Here is a 27,778-nt window from a genome sequence, read left to right as displayed (position 1 = left end):
GCTTCAACGGGAGCCAATCCCAGACCAGAGGGGGGACTTCACTACCACCAAGAAGAAGAATTAGAAGTGGGGTGTATCCTTTGCACCTGGAGTTCCTGACTGCGAACCTCCTAGACCCAGGAGACAGAGAGCTGTCACAACAGAGATGGTGAGAAGTGGTGGTGCAGACATGGCAGAAGCAGGAGACGTCATGGTGGGCTTCACAGCCCACAGAACCAGGTGATTACAGTGGATGTGCTGACCCACAGAGCGAGAGAGCTCAGTGCCTTCGGGCAGGCAGCTTATTGGCTGATTGGGATGCTTACCGGCACTTGGCAAAGCTAGGCTCGATAACCCACAGTGCTAGAGAGCTGACCGCCTTTGGGCCAATGCTTACTGGTAGAGTGGGATGCCTCTGGGCACTTATTGGTAGACCTAAAGATCTCTGTAATACCCAAGCAGGGCAGAGGCTTGGGCTAGCCTGAGGGGCTGAGAGCCAGGAGCCAAAGGCCATGGAGAGGCCTGCCTGTGGGCATGACTAAGAACCTGTATGACTGCAGGACTGTATCCTGAGTCTTTTCTAACCCTGAATTGTAACCTGTCACTTCCTTACCAAACTCCATAATTGTGAGTATTGTCTGTGAGTTGTGTGTGGCAACTGCAATGAACTATCAAATCCAGCAGAGAAATAGTGCCATGGGATGTACAGCTGGTGTCAGAATAGGTTAAAAAAAAAAAAAAGTTGGAGAGAGGATGTATGTGTGACCTCAGCTTCATAGTAATCAGCCATGGGCTGATGATCTTGATTTTCTTCCCCTGTGAAGTTAGATGAAGAGGTCAGATGACACTGCTGCCACAACATTGTTAAAAGTGACTTTCTACCTGAGGTTTGAAATTTGTAGCTATTATGCTTTCATTACTGACCTTTCATAGGTTCCCATGATTGTCTCCGAGAAGTGATGAATGAGATAAAAGGCTCTACTTCATTTGTTCATTCATATCCATGTTCCCTAAAAGAACAAGGACACTCAATTTTAACGTAAGTTGTGGTGACAATTGGAATGAGATTATGGTGAGGAGTAAAGAATAGATATAAAACAATCTAAATCATCGTCATTCATGTGTTCAGGGCCACTTTCATCAAGAGACAATGAAACCAGACCATCCCTGCATATTGAGAGACAGATTTTGATGGGAGGAGAGTGATAAATTACTAGAGCCTGCTTATGTGGTAGAAATAATAGAGGGCTAACGATGGTTACCTTCTCCTTTGAATTGCAGTAGCTGTTTTATATTAAAGATTAATGAAAAATTAGTCTTGTTTTTGGAAATGCAGTTACCAGAGGGGAGAACAAAAGAACCAAAATGGAGTGTGTATGTATTGGATTCATAGTTAACCACTAGCTTCACATTTTGGTACTGATTTATTCAGAACTTTATCATAGATCTCATGATGTGTTGTTGTTTTTTGATGCCAAGTCTATTCCAACTCCTAGCAACCCTATAAGACAGAGTAGAACTACCCCATAAAGTCTCCGAGGCAGTGATCTTTACAGGAGCAGATCACCAGGTCTTTATCCAGGAGAACTACTGGGCTGGTTGAATAGCTGGCCTTTCGGTTAGCAACTGAACACTTAATGTTACTTCACCAGGGCTTCTCTTATGATAGAAGTATCACATGTCTTTTAATTAGTAAAATTTAATCGTTTTTGTCATAACCCTTAATAAATCACATTCCTTCTACCAACACAATCATATTCCACCTCAGTAGTGTACTTCTCACAATGTATTATTAGGCTCTCACAGTTAAATGGCATATGTAAAAATTCCTGTACTTCATGGAATTAAACAGTATACACTTCTGGGAATATATACTCATACTTCGCACTTGAGGTATTCTCTGCTCTCTGCCCCTGGATATTTATGTAGCTACGATAAAAATAACAATACAGTACAATTTCACAGTCTTACCTCCTAAATCCTCCCTCACTATTCATGGATGTGCACTGTGTTATAAGTATTATAGTTCAAATAACCTTGGTAATGGTGTATTATATATTGTTGGATTCCATATGCTAATGCTTTGGAGGACTTTTGTATTTTTCATTAATAGGACCCTGTTGCTTACTGTAGCTTTATAGAAGGTGTTTAATCCTGGTTGTGTCTGTCCTCCAGTAGTATGTTTCTTCTTCAGTCTCATGTTTACATATAGGTCTATTGTGTTTACATAAAAAAAAATACATATATCACATGAAAGATAGCGGTCTGTAGTTTTCCTGTCTTGTAATGCCTTTTTGGTAGTAGGGCAATGTTGACCTCATCACATAGTTTAGGGAATGTTTCCTTTGCTTCTATATTTTGGAAGACATGGTAGAAAATTGATTTTATTTTTTTAAATGTTTGTTAGAGTTCACCAGTAAAATTGCCGGGCCTGGTGCTTTATCCTTTGGAAGATTATTAATTATTGGTTCAATATATTTAGTAGTTACAGGCCTATTTAGATAATCTGTTCATCCTTGAGTGAAGTCTGGTTGTTGGTGTCCTTCAAGGTGTTCGTCAGTTTCATATAAGTTGTCAGATTTGCTGTGGAAATGGTTTTGGAATTTGGTAATAGGCAGAAGCTGGAGGAATTTTGATGTGCTTGATAGTAAGAGCCTACACTGCCTTGAACAGACTGTTAGAGTTACAAACATTAAGCATGGTTCCAATGAGGGCACATAAAGAAATAAAAGATCCTGTAGAGAAAGTTTCATCATGGATAGAGTTTTGTTAGAGATTTGGATGTTAAATGTATTTCTGGTGAGGCATTAAAAGGAAGTGAACATGTTATTGGACACTGGAAGAAATGCAGTCCTTGTTATAAAGAGGCAGAAAACTTGTCTGCATGATGTTGGAATGTTTTTTGGAAGGTAGAACATGAAAGTGATGAACTTGGATATTTAGCTGAGGAGATTACTATCAGCAAGTACTTAAAAGGGGCTACATGGTTTCTCCTTGGTGCTTATAGTGAAATCTTGGAGGAAAGTGAGAGATTGAAAATGAGATGTACAAAAACAAACCAGAACATGATTATTTGGGTTATTTGATTGAAAGAACTAAGTATGTCCTGAAAGGGCACCTGGGATCTTTCTATGCAACCATTGGCTAAAAAGATTAGGTTTGCTTTGGAGGAGTGAGTAAACTATCCAACAAGAAACCCTCTTGACGTAGACTGAAATGGACAGAGACAAGATGAAATAAACTCTGCCTTCTGAAATTCTACAGGGAGGAAATGGGCCAATGGAACTACTGGGTGCAAATACCTGTAGTCCTCCAGCAAAAGGAAAGAGTGAGCACAGTGGGCATGTCTGCTGCTTCCTTGGTTTCAGAGGGTGGGGTTGCTGTCTGGGTTAACCAGGAAAATGATGCCATCACCTTAAGTTGAGGGGGTGGGCTGCTCTGCCAGTGGGCTGGTTAATGGGGTCACCAAGGGCCTAAGTGTTGAAATCATTGTTTAGTAGACCAGGAGAATGGGGCCACCTAAAACCAAGGGGGCAGAGCTGCTGTCCTAGTGGATCTGGAAGGGGCTTCTGTCCAGAGTTCGGAGGCTAGGTCCCCTTCCAAAAGTCTGGAGGCACGGTTGATGCTGAGATAGTCCTGAAGAACAGATAATTATTTTCAAGTTTTGAGAGCTAATGAGATGGGCCCTCCTGGGTTTTGGTCTTGCTTGGTACCCATGGCTCCTTTCCCTCCAATTTCTTCTTTTTGGAGTATGAATGTATGTCTCATGCCTGTTCCACCATTGTACTTTGGAAGCACATAATTAGTATCCTAGGTTTTACAGGTCCACAGATTAAGAAAAATTTTGCCACAGGATGGAACAAACCCAGAGTCTCATCTGTATTTGTCCAGATGGTTCCTAAGAAAATAGTACAGAAAATATCAGACATCTCCTTATGTGAGCATTTATTAGGAAAAAAAATAAAGCTGCAGAAATCAAAAGGAAATGTCAATTTTGTTGCGTTTTCTGGCCAAAGATTAAAGAAAATTAAATAGTAAAAACTGATACAAATTTTTTTTTAGGAATTGAATGAAGATAGAAGGGAAAGGAACTAAAATTAGAAAGAATTTTCAAATTCTTTTTAGTAAAAATTACCTGAAAAATGCTTATTAATGGATAAATTGCTATCAAAATAAGTAGCAATAATAGATTTAAATATGAATCCATAATATTAAATCTACAAATAAATGGATTAGAAGGTAAAGCTCTTAACAGCAGAAATCCATTTAATAAATGGATAAGGAATAATGGAAATAGAAATTCACCTCAGCATACACTATAGTTATTATTGTTTTCAAGAGTCAAAAATGAAAAGTGGAAATAATGGGAAGGTTTTGATGAAAAGAGGATATTTATAAAATCTTGAGATTGATCTTCACAAAAAACTTAATTGTTAGATGCTGTAGAGTCAGTTCCAACTCACAGTGACCCTATGTACAACAGAACAAAATACCGCCTGGTCCTGCACCATCCTCATAATCATTGTCATACTTGAGCCCATTGTTGCAGTCACTGTGTCAGTCCGTCTCATTGAGGGTCTTCCTCTTTTTCCCTGACCCTCTACTTTACAAAGCATGATGTCCTTTTCCAGGGACTGATCCCTCCTGATAATATGTCCAAAGTACGTGAGGTGAAGTCACAGGATAGAACAAACCCAGAGTCTGTCAGTTTGTCATACTGTGGTGCTTGCGTGTTGCTGTGATGCTGGAAGCTATGCCACCAGTATTCAAATACCAGCAGGGCCACCCATGGCGGACAGGTTTCAGCTGACCTTCCAGACTAAGACAGACCAGGAAGGACCCAGCAGTCTACTTTTGAAAAGAATTAGCCAGTGAAAACCTTATGAATAGCAGGAGAACTTACTAATTACAAAGAGTAAAGTATTAACTTTATAGTGTAGATGTCTAGCAAACAGCACCATAATGAACTGATCAGAATTAACATCCTCTGTAATGGGACAAATATATGTGCTTCTGATAGGATGCTCTGAGGACTCGAATTCAGTGGTGTAGTATTCTTGGTACATAATCATTTTAACCTAAATGTAATCCTGAGAAAACCTTAGATTCAAATAAGGAGTTTCACCAAAATAAATTGGCTGAAAATTTCCAAAACTGTCAGGGTAACAAAAATTTCAGAAAGAAAGAGGAACTGTTTCAGGCTGAAGGAGAATGAGAAACATGAAAACCAAATGCCACGTGTAATATTCATTTTGTTCGGTACCATCGAGTTGATTCCAACTCATAGTGACTTCATGTGACAGCAGAACTGCTACATGGGGTTTTCTAGGCTGTAATCTTTACAGGAGCAGATTGCCACATCTTTCTTCCTCGAAGGCGCTGAATGGGTTTGAACCGCCAACCTTTTAGATAGCAGCTGAGCACTAAACCATTGTGTCAGCAGAGCTCCTCGATCCTCATGGCATGAAGGATATTATGGGAACTCAGGAGACTTGAAGGGGGCCTGATGGTGAGATGGTAGTAAAGTATCCATGTTTTCCAGATTTTCATAGCAATACAGTAATTATTTAAGAGAATAACCTGGTGTTTAGGAAATTCATATTGAAGTATTTAGGAGTAAAGGGGCATTATATCTTCACTTATTTCTGAAATAGTTGAGAAAAAAAGTAAGAGCCTTATATATATGTACATGTATATGTGTATGTATAAGTAAATGTATACACACATTCCTGGCAATGGAAACTATGATTAGCATTTGGGGGAAATCGACAAAATATATGGGGATTCTTAATATTATTTCTGTAAATATATTCTTAATTATTTCTGTAAGTGTAAACTTATTTAAATAAAAAGATTAAAATGCAATTTAGAAAACAAAATTTAGAAGTTAATGCAGCAATAGCTTCTCACAAATTAAGGACAAAATAACCTGTCGTTAAATAAAATTCATAAGTGATTACAACTAATACACAATAATAAAAATGCAGGTTTTAGAAAAACAAAAACATTGTCACATTGATCAAGAAATGAAAATAGTCACTGGAGAGTTCTAGAAATCTATATTTAGAAAAAATATTAAATCACAAGAGAAATATGTTAAACTTAATTCTCACATAAATGAATGATTTTTTTTGTAAGGATGAGCACAAACCTGGTTTCTATAGGCGAAGGTTAAAAATGTCCAGCTTTTCCAAAACACTCCATCATCTCTAACATCAACTACTACTCTCAGTACTCTCCCTCCTGTCTTTGGGTTCAGTAATTCACTGCCACATCTCACGGAACTCACAAACTGTATCAAGGAAATGGCTCAGACATTTGTGGCAGCTGGCAAGTCCAAAACCCGTGGGTCAGGTGTTGTCTTCTACCGACCCATGTGTCTGCAGGGACTGACAAACTCAAACCGAAAGGTCAGGCTACGGGCTGCTGGCTCACAAGGCTGCAGAGCAAGTGAATCAGGTCAGATGACAGGCTGCCGCTCCACGGGGGACTGCGGAAGCTTGCAAACCCCAGAATCCACGGGTGAGATGGCAGGCCACTGACTCAAGTCTCAAGAACCGGAGGTCAATCGTGGATCAGGTGTGGGATCCAAAGTGAGAGAGAGCCCCTCCAGGGCACCTACAAATATACATTGGATGCAGGCCACGCCCAGAAAAACGTGTAACTTGAGTAACAGTGGGACTCGAGATATACCCCACACTAATCCTACCTCATCACCATAAAGAGGATTTACAACATATAACATGGAGGATAATTAAATCACAAAATGAAAGACAACCATACTATACTGGGAATCATGGCCTAGCCACATTGACACAACCCCAACCATCACAGGTTCCACATGCCTTATTTGCATAGTCCCACTCAGTCATTGTGTCTGAGGCACAAGCAGGATGGCTAGAAGGGCCACGTTAAGTAATGCATGCACTGCACACATCTGTAGATCTAGAACAAGCTACTTATTTTCTAGAAAAATTTGTGATTTACCTTAACTCAGAAAAAGATAAAACCTAATTAGTCAAATTCACTTTGAAAGTAAAAGGCAGTAAAAAATATATGTATCCCAAATATTGCAGCAAATTTGATTTACTTTAGGGGCAGGTTCTATGAAAATTTCAACATACTGGTACTCCCAAATTTTGTAATCTCTATGAGTGTGTTTTAAAGATTAAGTCTCTTTTCAGCATTCTGTCATGCATCTATGTCCTGATTTTTTTTGTTGTTGTTATCTAATGCTGTTGTAACATAAATACCAAAAGTCAGTGGCTTTAACTAACAGAAATTTACCTTCTCATGGTTTAGGATGCTAAAAATCCGAAATCAGGGTGGAGGCTCTACGGAAAGGCTCTCTGTTCCCTGTGGGAGAAGGTCCTTGTATTTTTTCAGCTCCTCTTCCTGGGTCCTTGGTGATCTTGTGGCTTTTATCTTCCTTTCCATTTCTGCTTGCTTAATCTGCTCTCTTGTGTTTCCAAAGAGATAGATTTAAGATGAAGTAAAAGAACTGAACAGAAGATTTCAAAGGGCCTCTCAAGAAGACAAAATAAAGTATTATAATGACATGTGCAAAGAGCTGGAGATGGAACACCAAAAGGGAAGAACACGCTTGGTGTTTCTCAAGCTGAAAGAACTGAAGAAAAAATTCAAGCCTCGAGTTGCAATAGTGAAGGATTCCATGGGGAAAATATTAAATGATGCAGGAAGCATCAAAAGAAGATGGAAGGAATACACAGAGTCATTATACCAAAAGGAATTAGTCAATATTCAACCATTTCAAGAGGTTGCATAAGATCAGGAACCAGTGGTACTGAAGGAAGAAGTCCAAGCTGCTCTGAAGGCATTGGTGAAAAACAAGGTTCCAGGAATTGACGGAATATCAATTGAGATGTTTCAACAAACAGATGCAGCGCTGGAGGTGCTTACTTGTCTATGCCAAGAAATATGGAAGACAGCTTCCTGGCCAACTGACTGGATGAGATCCATATTTATGCCTATTCCCAAGAAAGGTGATCCAACCGAATGTGGAAATTATAGAACAATATCATTAATATCACATGCAAGCAAAATTTTGCTGAAGATCATTCAAAAACAGCTGCAGCAGTATATCGACAGGGAACTGGCAGAAATTCAGGCTGGTTTCAGAAGAGGACGTGGAACCAGGGATATCATTGCTGATGTCAGATGGATCCTGGCTGAAAGCAGAGAATACCAGAAGGATGTTTAAAAAAAAAAAATTTTTTTTTACCTGTGTTTTATTGACTATGCAAAGGCATTCGACTGTGTGGATCATAACAAACTATGGATAACACTGCGAAGAATGTGAATTCCAGGACACTTAATTGTGCTCATGAGGAACCTTTACATAGATCAAGAGGCAGTTGTTCGGACAGAACAAGGGGATACTGATTGGTTTAAAGTCAGGAAAGGTGTGCGTCAGGGTTGTATTCTTTCACTATACCTATTTAATCTGTATGCTGAACAAATAATCCGAGAAGCTGGACTATATGAAGAAGAACGGGGCATCAGGATTGGAGGAAGATTTATTAACAACCTGCATTATGCAGATGACACAACCTTGCTTGCTGAAAGTGAAGAGGACCTGAAGCACTTACTAATGAAGGTCAAAGACCGCAGCCTTCCGTATGGATTGCACCTCAACATAAAACAAAAGTCCTCAGAACTGGACCAGTAAGCAACATCATGATAAACGGAGAAAAGATTGAAGTTGTCAAGGATTTCATTTTACTTGGATCCACAATCAACACCCATGGAAGCAGCAGTCAAGAAATCAGATGACGCATTGCATTGGGTAAATCTGCTACAAAGGACCTCTTTAAAGTGTTGAAGAGCAAAGATGTCACCCTGAAGACTAAGGTGCACCTGACCCAAGCCATGGTATTTTCAGTCACATCATATGCATGTGAAAGCTGGATAATGAATAAGGAAGACCAAAGAAGAATTGACGCCTTTGAATTGTGGTGTTGGCGAAGAATATTGAATATACCATGGACTGCCAAAAGAACGAAGAAATCTGTCTTAGAAGAAGTACAGCTAGAATGCTCCTTAGAGGCAAGGATGGAGAGATTGTGTCTTACATACTTTGGACATGTCGTCAGGAAGGATCAGTCCCTGGAGAAGGACATCATGCTTGACAGAGTACAGGGTCAGCGGAAAAGAGGAAGACCCTCAATGAGGTGGATTGACACAGTGGCTGCAACAATGAGCTCAAGCATAACGATTGTAAGGATGGCTCAGAGGCAAGGATGGTGAGACTGCGTCTTACATACTTTGAACATGTTGTCAGGAGGGATCAGTCCCTGGAGAAGGACATCATGCTTGGCAGAGTACAGGGTCAGCGGAAAAGAGGAAGACCCTCAATGAGGTGGACTGACACAGCAGCTGCAACAATGAGCTCAAGCATAACGATTGTAAGGATGGCACACGACCGGGCAGTGTTTGATTCTGTTGTGCATAGGGTCACTATGAGTCAGAACCGACTCGACGGCACCTAACAACAACAGAAATGGGGCTATTGGAAACTTACTAATCTAATTTTACTTTCTTTAGTGTTCATATAAAGAATACCAAAACCAAACCCGTTGCTGTCGAATCGATTGTGACTCATGTAACCCTATAGGACAGAGTAAAACTGCCCCATAGGTGGATTTGGGCTGCCGACCTTTTGGTTAGCATCTGAGCTCTTTAACCACTGCACCACCAGGGCTCATATAAAGAATAGACCGCCCTAAGAATACCCTTAGAAATATAGTAAAATTATTATTTTGTGAAAAAGAATCCAAATGCATTTTCCAGGCTTTGTCAGCCCCAGCTAAATGAACATTTCAAAATAAAAAACAACATAGGTAAAATATGTAACAATGTTTAAAGAAATACGCTTTGTAGTTACTCTCAAAATGTTAAGTGCATTTGAAATTAGGTTATATTTAGAAATGAAAGATTTAAGCAAAATTGATATCACCAAAGTTTGTCTCAAAGGCATTGAGTTTATCATTCATCTCACGTGTGGAATGGATTAAGTACAAAGAAGAGCAACCCAATTTATATCTAAAGTTACTGTTACTTCTGCAAAGGTTAATGACCTAAATTATCACATGCGTGAGCCCTCCAGGCCCCAGCCCCAGATCAGGCCCTAGTAAAGACTCAGGAACTGAGCACAGTGCTGAGTCTGCCTCTTGGATGCCGGACGCATAGAAATGAAAATGATGCTCTGAGAGGCGTCAGGATGGAACTGCACTTTTCCACAGGCACAGTTTTACATTTCATACAACTCCATACTCTTTGCCATCCAGTCAATTCCGACTCATAGCCACCCTATAGGAGTAAAACTGTCCCATAGGGTTTCCAGGGAGCGGCTGGTGGATTTGAATTGCGGAGCTCTTAACCACTACATCACCCCACAAACAACACCAGCCCCACTTAATTAAATTGCTTAAATAATTCTCATCGCAAGAGACTTCCCTGGATCCAAACTCCGCCACGTATCAGACTTCGCCCCACCCAGTCTCAGCGCCCTAAATAGCTTCTGCCTCACTACGACCCACTCGCAAATAATACGTTTTGACTTAATCAGTTTTCAACTTAAGAGGAAAACATCGCAGCTGCTAGTATGTGTTCCACACAACTCTTAAGCTTTTACCTTAAACTGTGAAACACTTAAAAAGAGCAAGCCTTCTCCACAGGACACCAAAGAGATTTAAGCGTTTCCAAATCCCAAGGTGCCCAGGAAGACAGGCCTGGCGGTCTGCTCCCCAAAGGTCTCAGCCATAAAAACTTTATAGAGCGGTTTTCTGCAGCACACGGGGTCGCTTGACTCAGACTGCATTGATTGGCAAAGTTCCTTTGTTTTGGTTCATGGTGTCCGGCTCCGCCCAGGCGCTGCTCACTCCCCAACACGTCGCCTGCGGCCGCGCGCATGCGCGGTTGCTTCCAGACGCGGAAGCTTACCGACGGAGAGACGGTCCCAGTAGGTGAGTGAGTTTCCGACTTTCTGGTTAAAATCTGCGCCCGACCTCCATATGCGTGTCTAGGGGTTGCTGCTACCGTTAAGTCCCGGCGTCCGCCATTCCCACCCCCCGACATCCCGGCTCGGCCGTGACACGTTCTGAGCTCTCGAGCTCCGCCACCGGCCGGGCATCCGCGTCCGTTTTGATGTAAAATCGCTTTGAGTCGGGTCCCAGCCCCGGCCTTTCTGCCCTCGGGCTGTGCTGACGCCTTTCTCTGTCATCTCCTGTCGGGGCTTTAAACACTGACCTCTTCCAATTTCACCTCTCCAGCTTGACTTCTGCCCTGAACTCCGGGCTCATGTGCCCAGCTGGCTGCTCGACATCTCTGCTGGCGCCTATTACAGCCATCTCCACCTTAAACCGTGCAGCACTGACCTCATGAGCTTTCCTGAAGGTGTCCAGGGCTCCGTGGAGGGCGGCTGTGAACATCCTGGGGCTCAGGTGAACATCTCGGTAAGCTTTTAAACTGTACAAGATACTACATGATTTGTAAATGTTTAACTTAGGAAAAACTAAAAAACAAAATAGATGTGAACTTCAGATGAATCAGGGAATATGTGGTTTCTGAAATTCTTTGGGATGTGGATGGAAAATGTGTGAAGACCCTGGCCTTTCCTGATCTGCTTCCTCAGGACCCCTATGACATCGTCCTTGTTTCTGCCATCCTCAGTGCTCTAAGCCACACAGGCTCTTTGCCTTCCTGAGGTCAAACTACCTGTTGTCCCACAACCTTCATGTGGATGGTTCATCTTCCTTGAACTCTGACCCATCACATGCATCTAGCAAACACCTTCCTTTTGCACGTCTTTGTTCTGATCTCAACTTCTCAGGGCAACTTTTCTAACCACTATTTAAGGTTCCAGCCACACCCTCACCCCCAGCCCCTGGCCCATAATGCCGGTCCTGCATGTTTCTCTGTGCTCCTGCCCCTTCCTCTGTCGGGATACAGGTGTTAATAAGGCCAATGGGGAGAGAAGAGCCACAGGTGGAAGGTGTGCTGGCTTTGGCTCCTCTGAGCAGGCTCAGTCAGCCCTGGCTTCACACTGGATTGCTAAGGCATTTTGCAGGCACATCACTTGTGCATCCTCCCCAGAGATTGCCCTTCAGATAGTCCTGGTGGGGCCCAGGCTCAAGAATGGTTGAAGTTCGCCAGGTGATTCTAGCATTGAGCACATGGCTCTGGATCATTGTTTTCTGAAGACTGAGACCAGTGCATAATGCAGGGGGACGTGAGGGGCTCTGCTGTGCATGGTGCGTGGTGTCAGGGCCAGTCCATGGCCTGAAGGGGAGGGTCAGTCCAGCCCTGATACCCCTGCTGTAGTGGAGTATGGGCTTCACGAGAAGGGGAGGGCAGTAAACTCACCTGTTGGTCTCCGTGTAGGAGGTTATTGTCCCTGAGTCCTCCTGTGACAGTGGGCAGCAGGGACTGTCTTTCCCCATGGTGAGATCCTCCCCGTGTGTGGTGGTGGTGGCACAGGAAGAGGGTATGTTTATTCTAAGAATTAAACAGCATATTTTCTACACTCAGGATTGACTTCTCAAGACTGATCTTGCCTGAGAACGAAGCCTGGAAGAAGAGGAAAGAAAGAGACATCCAGAATGGCTCTTTCCCAGGTAACAGTCATACTCCTGGTTGGTGGCTCTGTTCTGTCCTTCCTGAAATGCTGTCGTCACGATCTGCTAATCTCCTCTGACCCTGATGGGTCCTGCGTGACATGTTCATTCGCACTCACCCTGGGCCTGACCTCAGTCCCCTCTCACCTCCACACAGATTCCATCTCACGATCACCCAGTGACACGGGACTGGTGAAGAGGCTCCATTTGGGGAGCATCATGGGAAGAGCTTCACACCAGGCCTGGGTGGGAGACAGGAAGTGGGTCCCGTGGGGGCGGTGAGGATGGTGAGGGTGAACAGCAGGGAGGGCTTAGGGGCCACATCTGGAGGCCCTGTCATCTTTGTTGTGGACCAGCATTAAAACAAACCAACCCAAACCAAACCTGTTGCCATGGAATTGATTCCAACTCCTAGTGACCCTGTAGGACAGAGTAGAACTGCCCCATGGGGTTTCCTTGGCTGTAATCTTTAAGGGAGCAGATCACTGTGTCTTTCTCTGACTTAGTGGCTGGTGAGTTCATACCACTGACCTTTTGGTTAGCAGCCAAGCACTTAGCTGCTGCACCACCAGAGCTCCTTAGCTTTAAAGCTACCGCACATTTATGCGCCATATTAATGGATAGGACCAGCTGGAAAATTGTGGCAAAGGAGACTAATAAAGGGAAAACCTGCTCTGCCTAATTTTATAATGCATTTGAAGCTAAGCAAGTGAATGAGTGTGTTTCTGGTTCTAAAATATTAGTGATTCGGAATGGAATGGAAACTTCAGTGATACACATCAGGGTATGGATGTTGTGGTGCAGTGGGTTCCCTTCTGTGGCCTTTTTGCCCTGGATTTGTGGGGGGGAAAGTTTGGTAGGGGTCTTCTGGAGTTGATTGGCATTTTCTGGGTAAGCTGTAAACTTGATGGTTTGTTACTAATTTGTTTGCCCTGGCTGGATAATTGATAAGCCTGAGTCGACTGACATTTCTCGGGTGGTCAAAGAATGGCTGGGCTCCCATTCTGCCAAGAGAATTGGGTTGGGCTTCAATCCACAGATTTTTATTGAAATCCCACGTTTCTTCTGAGTGTGGACTGCCCTGCATTTCTGCAGTCACTGAGGACTCTAAGTTACCACAGTTTCCAATAGGAATTGTGTTGATCGGTATTTAATCATGTCTTTATTATGTCCTTCAGTAAAACTCATTGCCGTCGAGTCGATTCCAACTCATAGTGACCCAATAGGACGGAATAGAAGTGCCCCATAGGATTTCCAAGGCTGTAATCTTTCTCCCTTGGAGCAGCTGGTGGGCTCCAACTGCCGACCTTTCAGTTAGCAGCTGAGTGTGTTAACCACTGCACTACCAGGGGTCTTAGGTCCTTCAGTAAAATTTTATTTCTTCACATAGTTCTAGAAAAGTCTTGTGTGCAGATGTGATGGTATATTTGCTAATGACAACACTAGCTGTTTGTAGAGCTTTTATAAGTGTGAATTGTTTTTTAACTAGTCCCACTTAAAGAGTAGAGGAGCCCTGGTGGCACAGTAGTTAAAGCGCTCAGCTGTTGACCGAAAGGTCTGTGGTTGGAACTCACCAGCTGCTTTTTGGGAGAAAGACGCGGCAGGCTGCTTTAGTAAAGATTACAGGCTTGGAAATTCTATGGGGCAGTTATACTCTGTCTTGTAGCGGCACTATGAGTTGGAATTGACTCAATGGCAACAGGTTTGCGGTTTTTTTACTAAAGAGAAGAGATTATTTTCAGTATGTGGATATTACCAGTAATCCTTACAGTTAAAATACATTCTTTCTTAAGGTTGCAGTCATGTCATCTGTAAATAATAACAATAACAGTTCCAGCTCTTTGTCTTTTTTTCCTTTCGTTTTTCCGCTTTCCTTCGACCCTCTCAGGTTTTGTGTGCAGTGAGAAATGGCAGGAGTCCTGGCAGGGCCCCCTGTCTCAGCCTTACCTTTAGTGGAAATGCTTCCAGTCTTTTCTGCTGTTCATGATGTTTGCTGAAATTTTCTTGCTTAATAACACTTTTTTTTCCCCTATTTGGCATAATTTTTAATTATCCAGTAATTTCTTTAAGGATCAGCTGCTGGGGTGACTATTTTTTCTATTTTAGTCACTTAAATTAATGTATAATGTCAGTAAATTTTCTAATCTTGAATCATTTTTTTATTAGTAAAATAAACTATGCTTGTTTCTTTCAGTGTCCCCATATCTACATTGAAATGAATAAAATTGTATTTATAGTTTGGCATATATATATTCAGTTGAAATTTGAGTTCAAGGCTTCTTTGTTTTCATTTTTGTAGAGTATTTTTAATAGCCTAAGTTTGGGTTTGGGTTTAAGATAAAATAAGAAGCCTTAGTGGTGCAGTGGTTAAGAGCTCAGCTGCTCACCAAAAGGTCAGCAGTTCAAATCCATTAACCACTCCTTAGAAACCCTATGAGGCAGTTCTGCTCTGTCCCATAGGGCCTCTATGAGTTGGAATCGACTTAACGGCAACGGGTATACGTATATATATGATAAAATAATGTTCGCAAATTAACTTAAGTATAATTTATACATTTTCTTTGCACCAAAAATGCAGAAATATGCATGAACAAAAATGATAGATGATAAAAATTCATCCAAAACAGATTATTCACAGACAACTACTCTGATTTCAGTTACTTTATATGTGTGTGTGTGTGCACATGCACGTATATATACACGTATATATAAGCCTGTGGTTTTTTAATAAAAGACACACCATCATTTAATAAGGAATTTATATTTTTAACACCTAAAAATATGTCTTAGCTCTTTTCTATGGTGTCAATTTTTTTCTAGAGTATGTTAGGTTAATAGTACAAAGAATATTAATGGATTGTATATTTGCATGTGTGCACATGCATATGTGATGATCTTTTATCCACTGTTATGTTGTTGGCCTTGAACTTGTTTCACATTTTCTTTTTGGTATCCCTCAGTCAATATCTGTTTTAGTACTATATCTATTACTTAACCCTTGGATTCTTTGGGTTCAGTTCTCAAGCTTGACCACCTGGATTCAGATGCTTGCCCTACCACTTGTTAGCTGTTTGACCTGAAGTACATTTTTTAGTCTGTCTGACGGTTCTCTCCTCTGTAAAGTGAGAACGGATCTATTTCTCATGGGTTATGATGTCGTTATATAAGTTAGTCCACGTCAAGCCTGTAGAATAATGACTAGCATATGGTAATGTGTCCAGAAATTTTTAGTTGTTGCTGTTATCATCACCTTCACAGTATTATGATTCTGACTTTTCATTAAAAGCCCCAAACACACCACTCCTGCTCTCACTCATTTGAAGAACTGAATAACACTTGGTGTGCAAAACATAACATCCAACACTTCTACATGACAACCCTGTTAGGATTTTTTTCATTTGTGTATTTCTTTTGTTGTCCACAAAAATGAAATCCCCAGTGATTTAATGGATTTCATATCCTGTGATGGAAAAGCATAATAGAAGAAAAATGTTGTTAGCTGCTGTTGCGTTGGCCCCCTCATGGTGACCCCGTGCACAACGGAATGAAACACTGGTGGATCATACTATTGTGATTTTATAGTTTTTATTGGCTAATTGGAAACCCTGGTGGTGTAGTGGTTAAGAGGTACATCTGCTAACCAAAAGGTCAGCAGTTCAAATCCACTAGCCCCTGCTTGGAAACCCCATGGGGCAGTTCTCTGTCCTGTAGGGTTGCTATGAGTGAGAATCAACTCGACGGCAGAGAGTTTGGTTTTTTTTGGTTTATTGGCTGATTGTTGGAAGGAAATTGCCAGGCCTTTCTTCTTAAAACAAAATTCGGGACATAAAACTTGCTCGACATTGTCTTCAATGATCTGTCAGAATGTTCTCATCAACCTAATTGATCCTTATACCTCTTTTTCATTTTGCCTGAAAAAATCAACTCTCCAAAGCCCACATGGTGAGATGTGTTTTTCATTACAGGAACTGTTGACATTCAGGGATGTGGCCATAGAATTCTCTCAGGAGGAGTGGGAATACCTAGACCCTGCTCAGAGGACTTTGTACTGGGACGTGATGTTGGAGAACTACAGCAACCTGGTCTCCCTGGGTGAGCATAACTTCACTCCAGAAGTCGGGATCTGCCCTTATGTATCTTTGCATTTTCCCTTGTTGGTCTCTTCGAGGCCCCTCCCCTGCTTGATGGACTTTGAAACCTCTGTTCTTACGGCAGAGATTGAAGTTGATGCAGAATTGGAAAGCTTCGTAATGCAGCATCTGGCCTTTAGCCTTCCCCTTTCTTCCAATAATCTGTGCACGTCACACGAGTAGTGGTGGTTCCAGAGTTGGTGGAAACACAAACCCTTATGGCTAAACTTGAATGCGTGCAAGTCTCTGACTCTACTCCTGAGCTTTTGATGCAGTAGGTATTGGAAGAGATCTAGATAGCTGCATATTTAAAACATTCCCTAAGCTTTCCAAAGGAAGCTTAGATCAGTGGATGAATTTTTGAATGTATTTTTCTGGAGACATCTGTGGTGTTCTCAGCTTAAGAAACGGCTTGGATTGTACTCTAGAAAAGCTGCAGCACATTGTGTTTTTTTTTTCTTGTAAACAGAAGTCTCTCTTTCTGAGATGAATATTATCTCCATTTTGAAGAAAGAGACAGAGCCCTGGACTGTGGAGAACAACGTGAGAATGACAGAAAACCCAGGTATGTGGGAATGTGTGAAGATGTGAACATAAGTAAGAACTCAAGTGGGTAGAGAGGAATCCATAGCATTAAATATTGTTTCGGAAACTACCCACGTGGGAAAAGAAGTTTATTTCTTATGAACTCTTCAACAGAAATGTTTCTTCCTCCCCCCAACCGCCCACCCCATCCTCACTGTTCATCACTCTTGAGATGTGTAAAAGTTCATCTTCCCCTATCCAGTGCTGTGCTAGGTTGGTCAGAGACAAAGGCAAAGTCTTTATTATGACCTACAACATACCGTTATTTGCTCCTTGTGGGCTCTTTAGTGCCATGGCTTTGAGAGGGATGGGGAGGACTATGTCAAAGGGTTGTCTTGCCCCCTTGGCTTCTCCTTCTGTGTTTGGTTCCATCTGATCCTCAGTTCCCAGTTCATACAGGTCAGAATGAGGCCCCCATTGTTCTGACCCAGAACTTGTCCAGGTTGCATTCTCATTCCATGTACTTTGGAGACTGCATCATGAGATGGGAAAATACTGGCCGCTCTTGCATTGCACCTGGGGCCCCAGCAAGATGCGTGGGGATTCTCTTAAGCCATCTCTGTCTGTTTAGGCCTCTCAGCTGTTTCTTCAGTTCTTCTTTTACATACTTTAGGGGTGTATGTACAAGGTGTGGAATTGCCTTATGTGGCCTTTGTTTTTGCTGCTTTTGTGGCAGACCAACACCTGTGGTGCAGTGAACTCTCTTGTGTGGCCTTTTTTCCTTGGTTTTTTTGGTAAACAACTTAGACGGTTTCCTGGGTGTCTAATTATCTAGTGGTGCTTTAACAGAAATACCACAAATGGTTGACTTTAACAAACAGAAATTTATTTTCTCCCTGTTTAAGAGTGTAGAAGTCCAAATTCACTGCACTGGCTCTGGGGAAAGGCTCTGTCTCTCTTTCTGTCTGCTCTAAGTGAAGGTCTTTTTCTTTTTTCTTCTTCTGTTCCTTGGCTCCTTGGTGATCTTCCTGTGGCATGGCATGTATCTTCCCCCATCTTTCCTCGTGCTTTATTCCTTGCTTGCTTAATCTGCTTTTTTGTATCTCAGAAGAGATTGGCTTAAGGCATACCCTACATTAACACTGTCTCATTAATAAAACAAAGGAAACCCATTCTCAGATAGATTATAACTACAGGTATAGGGGTTAGGATTTACAACACATGTTGGGGGACACAATTCAATCCATAGCACTGGGTAATTGACTACCCCTGAAAATGTGTTACTTTTGCCCTCATCTGGGTAGGAATCCTGCCCAATAACTGACAAAGAGCCCACCCGGAGGACATGGCTGTTATTGTTAGTGAGCCTTCCAGTCACTTCTGACTCATGGCTACCCCATGTGTATAGAGTAGAGCTGTTCCTTAGGATTTTCAAGGGTGTGACCTTTTGGAAGCAGATTGTCAGGCCTGTCTTAGAGGGCACCTCTGCATGGGTTCCAACCAGCAACCTTTCAGCTGGTAGTTAAGTGCTTAGTTGTTTGCACCACCCACGGACTCCTGGAGCACGTAGACTGGCTTATGAAATGCCTGAAACATGTAGGCTCAGATGGGGCTTCTGGCTTGACGAGATTAAAGGGGGATGGTACATCCTTTGGGACACGGAAGTCCGGCGCTTACAACCTTCCCAGACTCGGTTAAGAACTGTTACCCTGATGAAGAGCTGCTGTAATTAGAGCTGTAAGAGCTGGACTGGTTGAGAGCTGAGCTGGCCCAGAAGCAGTAGTGGTGCACAGAGGGCATGTGGCAGTGCCTAACCAAGAGAGAACACAAGGCAACCCCCAGCTGATAGAGAAAACGAGGTGGTGCCCAGCTGAGAGACATCATGGAGCGTTTTCCTTTTTGAAGAGTTTCCTGGTTGGTCAGAGTGAGCACCTGTTCTTGGGAGTGTAAGCGTTTCCCCTTGAGGTGTTCAGGCTCCACACTGGAACCCCTCCTGGACCTCACCCTATGTGTATGTTTAGTTGTATCCTTTTCTGTTATATTAAAACTGTTGTCACAAGTATGGTGTGAGTTGTTCCAGTTAATTTTTAGGCTTAAAGGGTGTGGTAGGGCCGGCAGGCCTGAAGTGCCAGAAGTTGTGTGGGCCCCTGTGCTTGAGGCTAGTACTTGTTGACCTAGCCCTGGGTGGCTAGGGATGAGATGACCTAGCCCTGGGTGAGTAGGGATGAGATGACCTAGCCCTGGGTGGGTAGGGATGAGATGACCTAGCTCTGGGTGGCTAGGGATGAGATGACCTAGCCCTGGGTGGGTAGGGATGAGAGAGAAGGCTTGTATAGACTGGTCAAAAAAGGGAAGCTAAGATACCCAAATGATGTGTGTGGAATGGGATATTTTACCCACCACACAATTTGGCAGCAAAGATGGGTGATGTTAGTCTTCCTAGGCTAGTTTGTGCCGTTAGCACTGTGAGCAGAATAGGTTAGGACTGCGGATTCCTTCTCCATGCATTGTGTAACGTGGGAGTGGGCTGGATCATCTGAGATCGTTACTCAGCAGTACTGTAAAGAGAGTAGACAGAGAGATACTCTCTCTGAATCTCAGTCTTTCAGGCATGGGCAAAGCACACATCACCTTATCAGGGACCTCACAAATTCTCCCCCCTTTGCATAACTCCAGTATCTTCTATTTTTCTCCTTTTTCCAGACTCTGATTGTAGTCTGGAAATGGAGAAAAACTTTGGCTCTTCTTGATTTTGTATTCTCCTGATTTTGTGTGGTTTTGCTTCTGAATCTTACTTTTGAAATAAACATTCTTGGAGCCTGAAATTTTGCCTTCCTTTTCTCCTCTGGCAACATACTGTTTTGATGATGGACAAGTTCTGGTGGACTTTCCCATGGAGAGGGGTTACTTGGTAACAGAAAATTCTTAAAGGAAAACGCTTTGATTTGTGTGTTTATAGTGTCATCCTGCTATATACAGATGAAGCCACAGGGAACAATAAGCATGCCCTAGGATGCTGAGTTAGAAAATATCATGAAAGCCTGAGTGATGAGCGGTTTCAGGTGTTCCTGGTTTTTGTGGCATGTCACAACATCTCTCAAGGGCAATGTGGCGGCCTTGAGCAGATATCATCCCCTTAGCACCAGCAATCTGAGGCATTAGAATTTATCCTTGGGAGAATGTTGTCCAAGTTCACAACCTCATGTCTGTGAGGCTATTGTCCAAAGTATTGTTCAGTCTACATTAGTCATCCCTTGTGTGTGCCATTGTTCATTCTTCGTCAATAAATACGGTTTAGATACATCATACTGAAGGAGCTTTTGAAGTTGAATGATGCCTATGTTTTTTAACTCTACTGTAATTTGTTTTGTTTGAGCCATTTAACCCATTGCTTCATTTATCTTAAACATTTCCTTGTAGCATGAATGAACTGGTTTATTTATTTAATCATCAGTTACATAATTTTGATGATATCCTTAGTATTATGTTTTATGTCTGTAATTTGTTGGTCTCTGAGATCAAGGAATGAGTATTATCTATTTTACAAGAAAATTTCATTCTTGCATGTTGGTGGTTATGACTTAGCAGCCATTCTTCAAAAACCTCCAGGATTTTGTGAAAAGATGGCCTTGGTTATTCCTTTTACTTTTGTTTTACCTGAATCAGTACTTACTGTGGGAGCCCTGGTGGCGCAGTGGTTATGAGCTTGGCTGCTAACCAAAAGGTTGGCAGTTCCAATCTACCAGCCATTCCTTGGAAACCCTATGGGGCAGTTCTACTTTGTCCTATAGGGCAGCTATGAGTCGGAATCAACTAGATGGCAGCGGGTTTGGTTTTGGTATTAAAGTTCACATTTCCCATTTAAGTTGATTGGATTTTTGGAATTAGGAATTTTGGATGTCTTGAGAATGTACTTTTTTAAATCAAGGTACTGTCTTAATACGAATAAAACCTTTAAATTGATTTGCAATCATTTGTTATATAAAATTAATTGCTTTTCCTATAGTGTGCCTTAAGTTTTCTAAATTATTACTCATTAACATCTCTTTAAATTTCACTGAGTTTGTGTGTTTTTGGTACAAATGCTTTATTTTATTAATTAGACTTTTGGTCTAGATTCATCACATACATCTTAGTATATCAAACTAATGTTTCAAGGTCTCCTATTTTATAGGAACTTAACCCGTTTCTTGCACTTCATGTACCTTTTCACCACTGTTGCTATAACACTTGCATTTTCCACAAAATTTCCAAAGGTCTGGAAATTACATTCTCCATTTAACATATGAAGATGGACTTGTTCATCATCGTCCTTTAAAACTACGTTTTGTATAGCATTCACCTGTTCCTTGATGATTCAGATCCTGGTGCTGTCCTGTTCTCTGGCCATTTTTGGCTGCTTTGTTGCTGACCACCTCTCTGTATAACAAACTCCTCCATGGGTCTCTCTGGGACTGCCAGCATTTGTTTCTACACTTATGTGCTGCTGTTAACACCATCCTTCTGTAAAAGCCATTCTGCATTCTTGGTCATTTAGTTACTTGCCCCTTATGATCCCTTAGAGGGCAGTGGTGGTTCACGGGTAGAATTCTGGCCTTGCATGCTGGAGACCCTGGTTCGATCCCCAGCCAGTGCTCCTCAGGCACAATTATCACTCATCTGTCAATGGGGGCTTGCATATTGCTGTGATGCAGAACACGTTTCAGTGGAGCTTCCATACTAAGACTAAGAAGAAAGGCCTGGCAATTACTTCAGAAAATCAGCCAGTGAAAACCCTATGGATCACAATGGTCTGATTCTATTGTGCATGAGGTTGCCATCAGTCAGGCAGGGGCCAATTTGACAGTGGCTAACAACAAAAATAACCTTAATTATGTTCTGCTTATGATATGTATGAATTCATAATGTGTTAATCTCAGATAAGTGCACATTAATTCCCATTGATTCATAATTACAATTGTGTGTCTACTTTTTTTTTTTTTTTTTAATCTACTAGTACAGATCGTAGGAGCGTCCCTCCCTTCATGTCTTTTTTATTGCAGGGATTATGTTAAGAGATCCAAACATACGAGTTCACATAATCCGAGTGAGCTTCCCTGAAAGTAATTTGAATTACATGTAATCACCCTTTGTTTAATAAGGAATCCTATTAACTTAGTGTCATAACGTTTGAAGATTATGATTAGAAGTTTCACAAAATAAGTATTACTTTTAGAGTGATACAAAGTTTTTCCATATAAAATATTTTGAACTGTAGCTAATAGGAAGCCTGTGGTTCTTTATGTCTTTTAGATGTCTCTCCTGCATGTGTAATTGAGGAATTATCACCAAAAGAGATCATTAATAAAGGAGAATTATTGCAGACAGTGATGTTAGAAACACATGAGTGCCATGGCATCGAGGATTTTGACTTCAGGCAAGTCAGGGAAAGTACGCATGAGTTTGAGAATCGGTGGGGAGATAATGAAAGAAATGATAAAGGAGCGACTATGACCTATAACAAAGATCTCACTATAAGAATGGAACCCCATGTTACAAGAGATGAAGGAAACGAGTATATGACATGTTTTGAAAACAAGATTGGACTCAGCTTTCAGTCCTATCTGCCTGAACTGCATGGATTTCAAACTGGAGAGAAAATGTACGAATATAAGCAAGTTGAGAAGTCTACCAACGATGATTCTTCAGTTTCACCATTTCAAAGAAGTCCTCCTAGTATCAAAACCAACATCTTTAATGAATATGGGGAGGTTTTCATGCATCCTTCATTACTCACACAATATCAGAAAGCTCATATTACAAAACAACTTTACAGCTATAATGAATGTGGGGTGGATTTTAGCCAAAGGTCAGTGTTTACTAATCTCCAGGGAATTCATTCTGTGCAGAGACTTTACAAAGGTAATGAGTGTGACACGGCCTTTAAGTGTGGATCGAACGTCACTAATACCGGAGAGACACCGTATAAATGTGAGGTATGTGGCAAGTTCTTTCGTCAGAATTCAAACCTTGCAAATCATCTGAGAATTCACACTGGAGAGAAACCTTACAAATGCAGTGAATGTGGCAAAGCCTTTAGGTGGCGCTCAGTTCTCACTAAACATCAGAGAATCCATACTGGAGAGAAACCATACAAATGTATTGTGTGTGGCAAGGCTTTTATCCAAAGAGCAAACCTTGTGAAACACCACCGAATTCATACCGGAGAGAAACCTTACAAATGTAATGAATGTGGTAAGGCTTTTATCAATAATTCAAGCCTCGTAGAACATCAAAGAATTCATACTGGAGAGAAACCTTATAAATGTAATGATTGCGGCAAAGCCTTTAAGTGGGGCTCAAATCTTACTAGCCATCAGAGAACCCATAATGGAGAGAAATTATTTAAATGTAATGTATGTGGCAAGTTTTTTAGTCAGAATTCAAGCCTTATAACTCATTATAGAATTCATACTGGAGAGAAACCTTACGAATGTAATTATTGTGGTAAGGCTTTTATCCATAATTCAAGTCTTGTGGAGCATCAGAGAATTCATACTGGAGAGAAACCTTACAAATGTAATGCGTGTAGCAAAACCTTTAAATGGGGATCAGTCTTTGCTAAACATCAGAGAATCCATACTGGAGAGAAGCCATATAAATGTAACGTATGCGGTAAGTTCTTTACTCAGAGTTCAAGCCTTACAACTCATTATAGAATTCATACTGGAGAGAAACCTTATGAATGTAACGAATGTGGCCAGGCTTTTATTCATAGTTCAAGCCTTGTGTATCATCAGAAAATTCATATTGGAGAGAAACATTACAAACGTATTGAACGTGCCCAGGCTTTTGCCCAAAGTGCAAGCTTTATGGAGCATCAAAGAATTCATACTGGAGAGGGACCTTACAAATGTGATGAATGTGGTAAGGAATTCATGCGTTCATACCAGTCACTTCATGAGAGAATTCATACTGGAGAGAAAATGTACAAATGCGATGAGTGTTGGAATGCCTTAAATGTGGCTCACTTCTCACTAGATATCAGAGACTCCATTATGGAACAAAATTACATAGATGTGAAGTATGTGGCAGACTCCCTGGGTGGTGCAGACAGTTAACTGCCCAGCTGCTAGCTGAAAGGCTGGAGGTTTGACTCCACCCAGAGGCAGCTTAGAAGAGAGGCCTGGTGATCTACTTCTGAAAAATCAGTGATTGAAAACCCTGTGGAGCACAGTTCTCTTACACACATGAAGTCTCCATGAGTCAGAGTTGACTTGATGGCAACTGGTAATGTATGTGGCAAAGTCTTTATTCAGAGTTCAGACTTTACTAATCATGTTATTTAAATTTGTTCTTCCTGTTAATTTTTTTCTTCTGTCTGCTTCATCCCAATTTATATATTTAATTTACGTTTCGTCCCTGTGTCCTTCCAGGGAAAATATAGAGAATACATAAAGTAAGGGGTTCTTTTGAGAAATATGACATGAAAACGCATATAGGGCCATGATAAGTACAAAGTACATGCTCTATAAATATGAACAAAACTAGTCCCTCTAAGTCTTTAGTTCGGTGAATTAATGTAGAAAGATGAATGTTCATGAGTTTCCCCTTAAGAATGAATGTACACAGTAGAAATTTCTTTAATAGTCATACATAAACAAGGAACTTTATATATTCACCTCTCAAATCATTTTTGTTAATTTCCACTGGGGACTGATCCGCAGGAACAGGGCAAACTCTGATTTTCCTAGGACTGCCTTAAAAAAGTACCACAACTGAGTGACTGAAAACCACAGAAAATTATTCTCAGTTCTGGAAGCTAGAAGTTCCAAATCAAGGTATCAGCATGGTTGGGTCCCCTCTAGATGGTCAAAGACTTTAAGGTAGATTGTGTTCCCTGCCTCTCCTAGCTTTTGGTGATGGCCAGTAATCTGGCATTCCTTCACTTGTACGTGGACCATTCCGTTCTGTGCCTCCATCTTCATGTGGTGATCTCCATGTGTATCTCTCTGTCTCTTATCTTCCTATAAGGATACCAGTCACAACAAGATCAGGGCCTTTCCTTATGGTCTTAACTAATTACATCTGCAATGACACTGTTTCCATCTAAGGCCATATAAACAGGTACTGGCAGTTAAGACTTGAACATATCTTCTTGAGATCACAATTCAGCATACAACAGAATCCACTATTAATGATACCAGTATTAACAATTCCACACACCACAGGGTATGAAAATGTTTATCACAAAATGAGAGCAGGGGAGGGTGATTTGCTTGGCTTTTTATAATGGTTAGGGAGTGGGACTAATGTAAGAATACATCTATGTGGGTTGAACTTTTTCTTGATGCCGAAATAAACACTACTTGGGCTTTTTCATTAGCTTGCCCAGATGTGGAGCAGAAGGGGAAGAGGGAGGGAGGAGACTTAAAAGTTGTCAATAGTCAGACATCAAAAGTAGAGTCAGGTTGTCTTAGTCATCTAGTGCTGCTATAACAAATACCACAAGTGGATGGCTTTAACAAACAGAAATTTGTTGTCTCAAAGTCTAGTAGGTTAAAGTCCAAATTCAGGGTGTCTGCTCCAGGTGAAGGCTTTCTCTGTCGGCTTTCTCATTAATCTTCCCCCGGACTAGGAGCTTCTTTGCACAGGAACCCCAGGTCCGAAGGACGTGCTCTGTTCCTGGCACTGCTTTCTTGGTGGTATGAGGTCCCCTATCTCTGCTTGCTTCTTTCTTTTATATCACAAGAGATTGCCTCAAGACACTATCCAATCCTATAGGTTGAGTCCTGCCTCGCTAACACAACTGCTGTCCATCCTCCCTCATTAACATCACAGAGGCAGGATTTACAACATATAGGAAAATCACACAATACTGGGAATCATGGTCCAGCCCAAGTGATACACACATTTTTGGGGCGACATAAATATCAATCCATGACAGGTTCTTTAATACAATATTGAATGTTTACTCTTGAAGCCCCTGACTCCTTGGTTGGGAAAAATCACTGTTTTCTTCATGACGGTAGCTTAATACATGACCTTTTCTGCTGCACACATTGGCCCCTTTGCATGATATGATTGTTGAAAGTGCTTGTAAAATACTGTTTAGATAAATTGCCTAAGATGCTTTTATAGTTTCATGAAAATTAACATCTGGAAGTGTTTATTAAGTTATACATGTGAATCAGTAATTTTACTAGAAAAGCAATTTTTCAAAGACTATGAATATATCAATTTGAGATTATTGTATTAGGGAATATGTTAAAAGTTTTTTGGTTTTTTTTTCAATTCCCTGCCTCCAAGTAGCTTATATTCTACTAGGGTAAGTCGGCAATAATTGAATAACATATGATAATAAGTACAATGAAAGTACATTTTAGGGGATAAAGTGACAGGGTATACTAATTTAAAAAGTTTGTTCAAGGTATGCATGTATGATAAAGGTTATATTTGAACAGAACTCTGAAACGATCGGAAGATTGGGCCAGGCAGCTACAAGGTGGAAAGGCAAGAAGGCTTTGCTCCTGGTCAGAATCTTCTGAGTGATCATGCAGGCCCCGCCATAGGTGATGACATGGCTTTGCCAGGCAGGCCTGGTGGAAGGTTTGCCTCCGGCCATCGTACTCGGTACACAGACAGTGTATTGCCGTTTTCTGGAGGCAGTTGCAGCCAAGGACTCGGCCTTTCACCTCCAGAGCAGCCATGCTCATAAATATTTCTGAGGTAGCTCAGCTGGGACATCTTTACTGGGAGCCTTGGCTGAAGTATTTTTCTAAACTTGCTTGCTTGCTTGCACTGTCTCGGTAAGTAAATAAAGGCTTAATTTTTACTTGCATTTTGGCTTATTACCCTAATTGACCATCTCAACGCCTAATTGCTCAACAAAAGACACATGGGTAGAGGGGACATAGGAGGAAAAGATTCCCAGGATGGGAACATGCTTAGAATGACTGAAGAATACCCTGGATTGGTGTGTGTGTTGGTGAGGAGTGTGGTACTAAGTTTCTATCGAAGACATTTAAAATTTGAGATTGCTGGTAGTTGCGACTTCTTGTTACTTTAGGACTTAATACTCAAGACTTATGTAAACCTGCTGTGTATATTTTTGCTTGTTGCTTCTTTTTAACAAAAACACAAACAGCCCTAGAAAGTTTAATGTAGGTAGTAGATCTGTTATCATGGTGACCCGTGTGCGGAACGCATGGACAAGTTCATTTAGGGCAGCCTCAGTGTTTCAGGGAGGACTTTGGGGTAGGAGTGGGGATAATGAACTAGTGGAAAGAAAATACATATCGAAACTCTTTGAGGGATTTGATCCCCTTTCTCAAAGGACTTTGTAGGCTGTGGTAACACAGATAGCTTTATGCAGGAATGATGGCTGGTCACACCATTAGTGATTCAGCTCAGATCCTGTGTCTGCTTTGAAGTATTTCTTCCTGTGCTCCTGAGAGTCCCTGGGACCTGTCCTTATTTATACTCCCTGGGTGGGCAGTGGTGATTAGTGTTTAAGCATATGTGTCCTGA

At 41.5% G+C, this 27,778-nt stretch overlaps 1 protein-coding gene across 5 annotated transcripts in view; it reads left to right on the top strand.

The window, feature by feature from the left end:
- LOC100655051 (zinc finger protein ZFP2-like) overlaps positions 1-27,778 on the top strand; it is a 67,000-nt gene that overhangs the window by 33,266 nt on the left and 5,956 nt on the right. The window contains exons 2-8 of one of the 5 annotated variants that reach the window (XR_010323403.1): positions 1-10,964; positions 11,271-11,453; positions 12,529-12,614; positions 16,580-16,706; positions 17,214-17,309; positions 22,562-24,543; positions 26,713-27,087. Coding sequence is in view for 3 of the 5 variants with exons in the window: in XM_064294198.1 (XP_064150268.1) it covers positions 12,600-12,614; positions 16,580-16,706; positions 17,214-17,309; positions 22,562-24,369 (2,046 nt within the window). In the remaining 2 variants the exon portion in view is untranslated. Of the gene's footprint in view, positions 10,965-11,270; positions 11,454-12,528; positions 12,615-16,579; positions 16,707-17,213; positions 17,310-22,561; positions 27,088-27,778 lie in introns of those variants that run through there. The other 4 variants (XM_064294198.1, XR_010323404.1, XM_064294199.1 and 1 more) reach the window with 4 other exon arrangements.

The sequence above is a fragment of the Loxodonta africana genome, chromosome 11, assembly GCF_030014295.1.
Source record: "Loxodonta africana isolate mLoxAfr1 chromosome 11, mLoxAfr1.hap2, whole genome shotgun sequence".
Classification (NCBI taxonomy): Eukaryota; Metazoa; Chordata; class Mammalia; order Proboscidea; family Elephantidae; genus Loxodonta; species Loxodonta africana.
The sequence above is the reverse complement of the archived record's forward strand: the minus strand, read 5'-3'. Positions and strand labels throughout refer to the sequence as shown.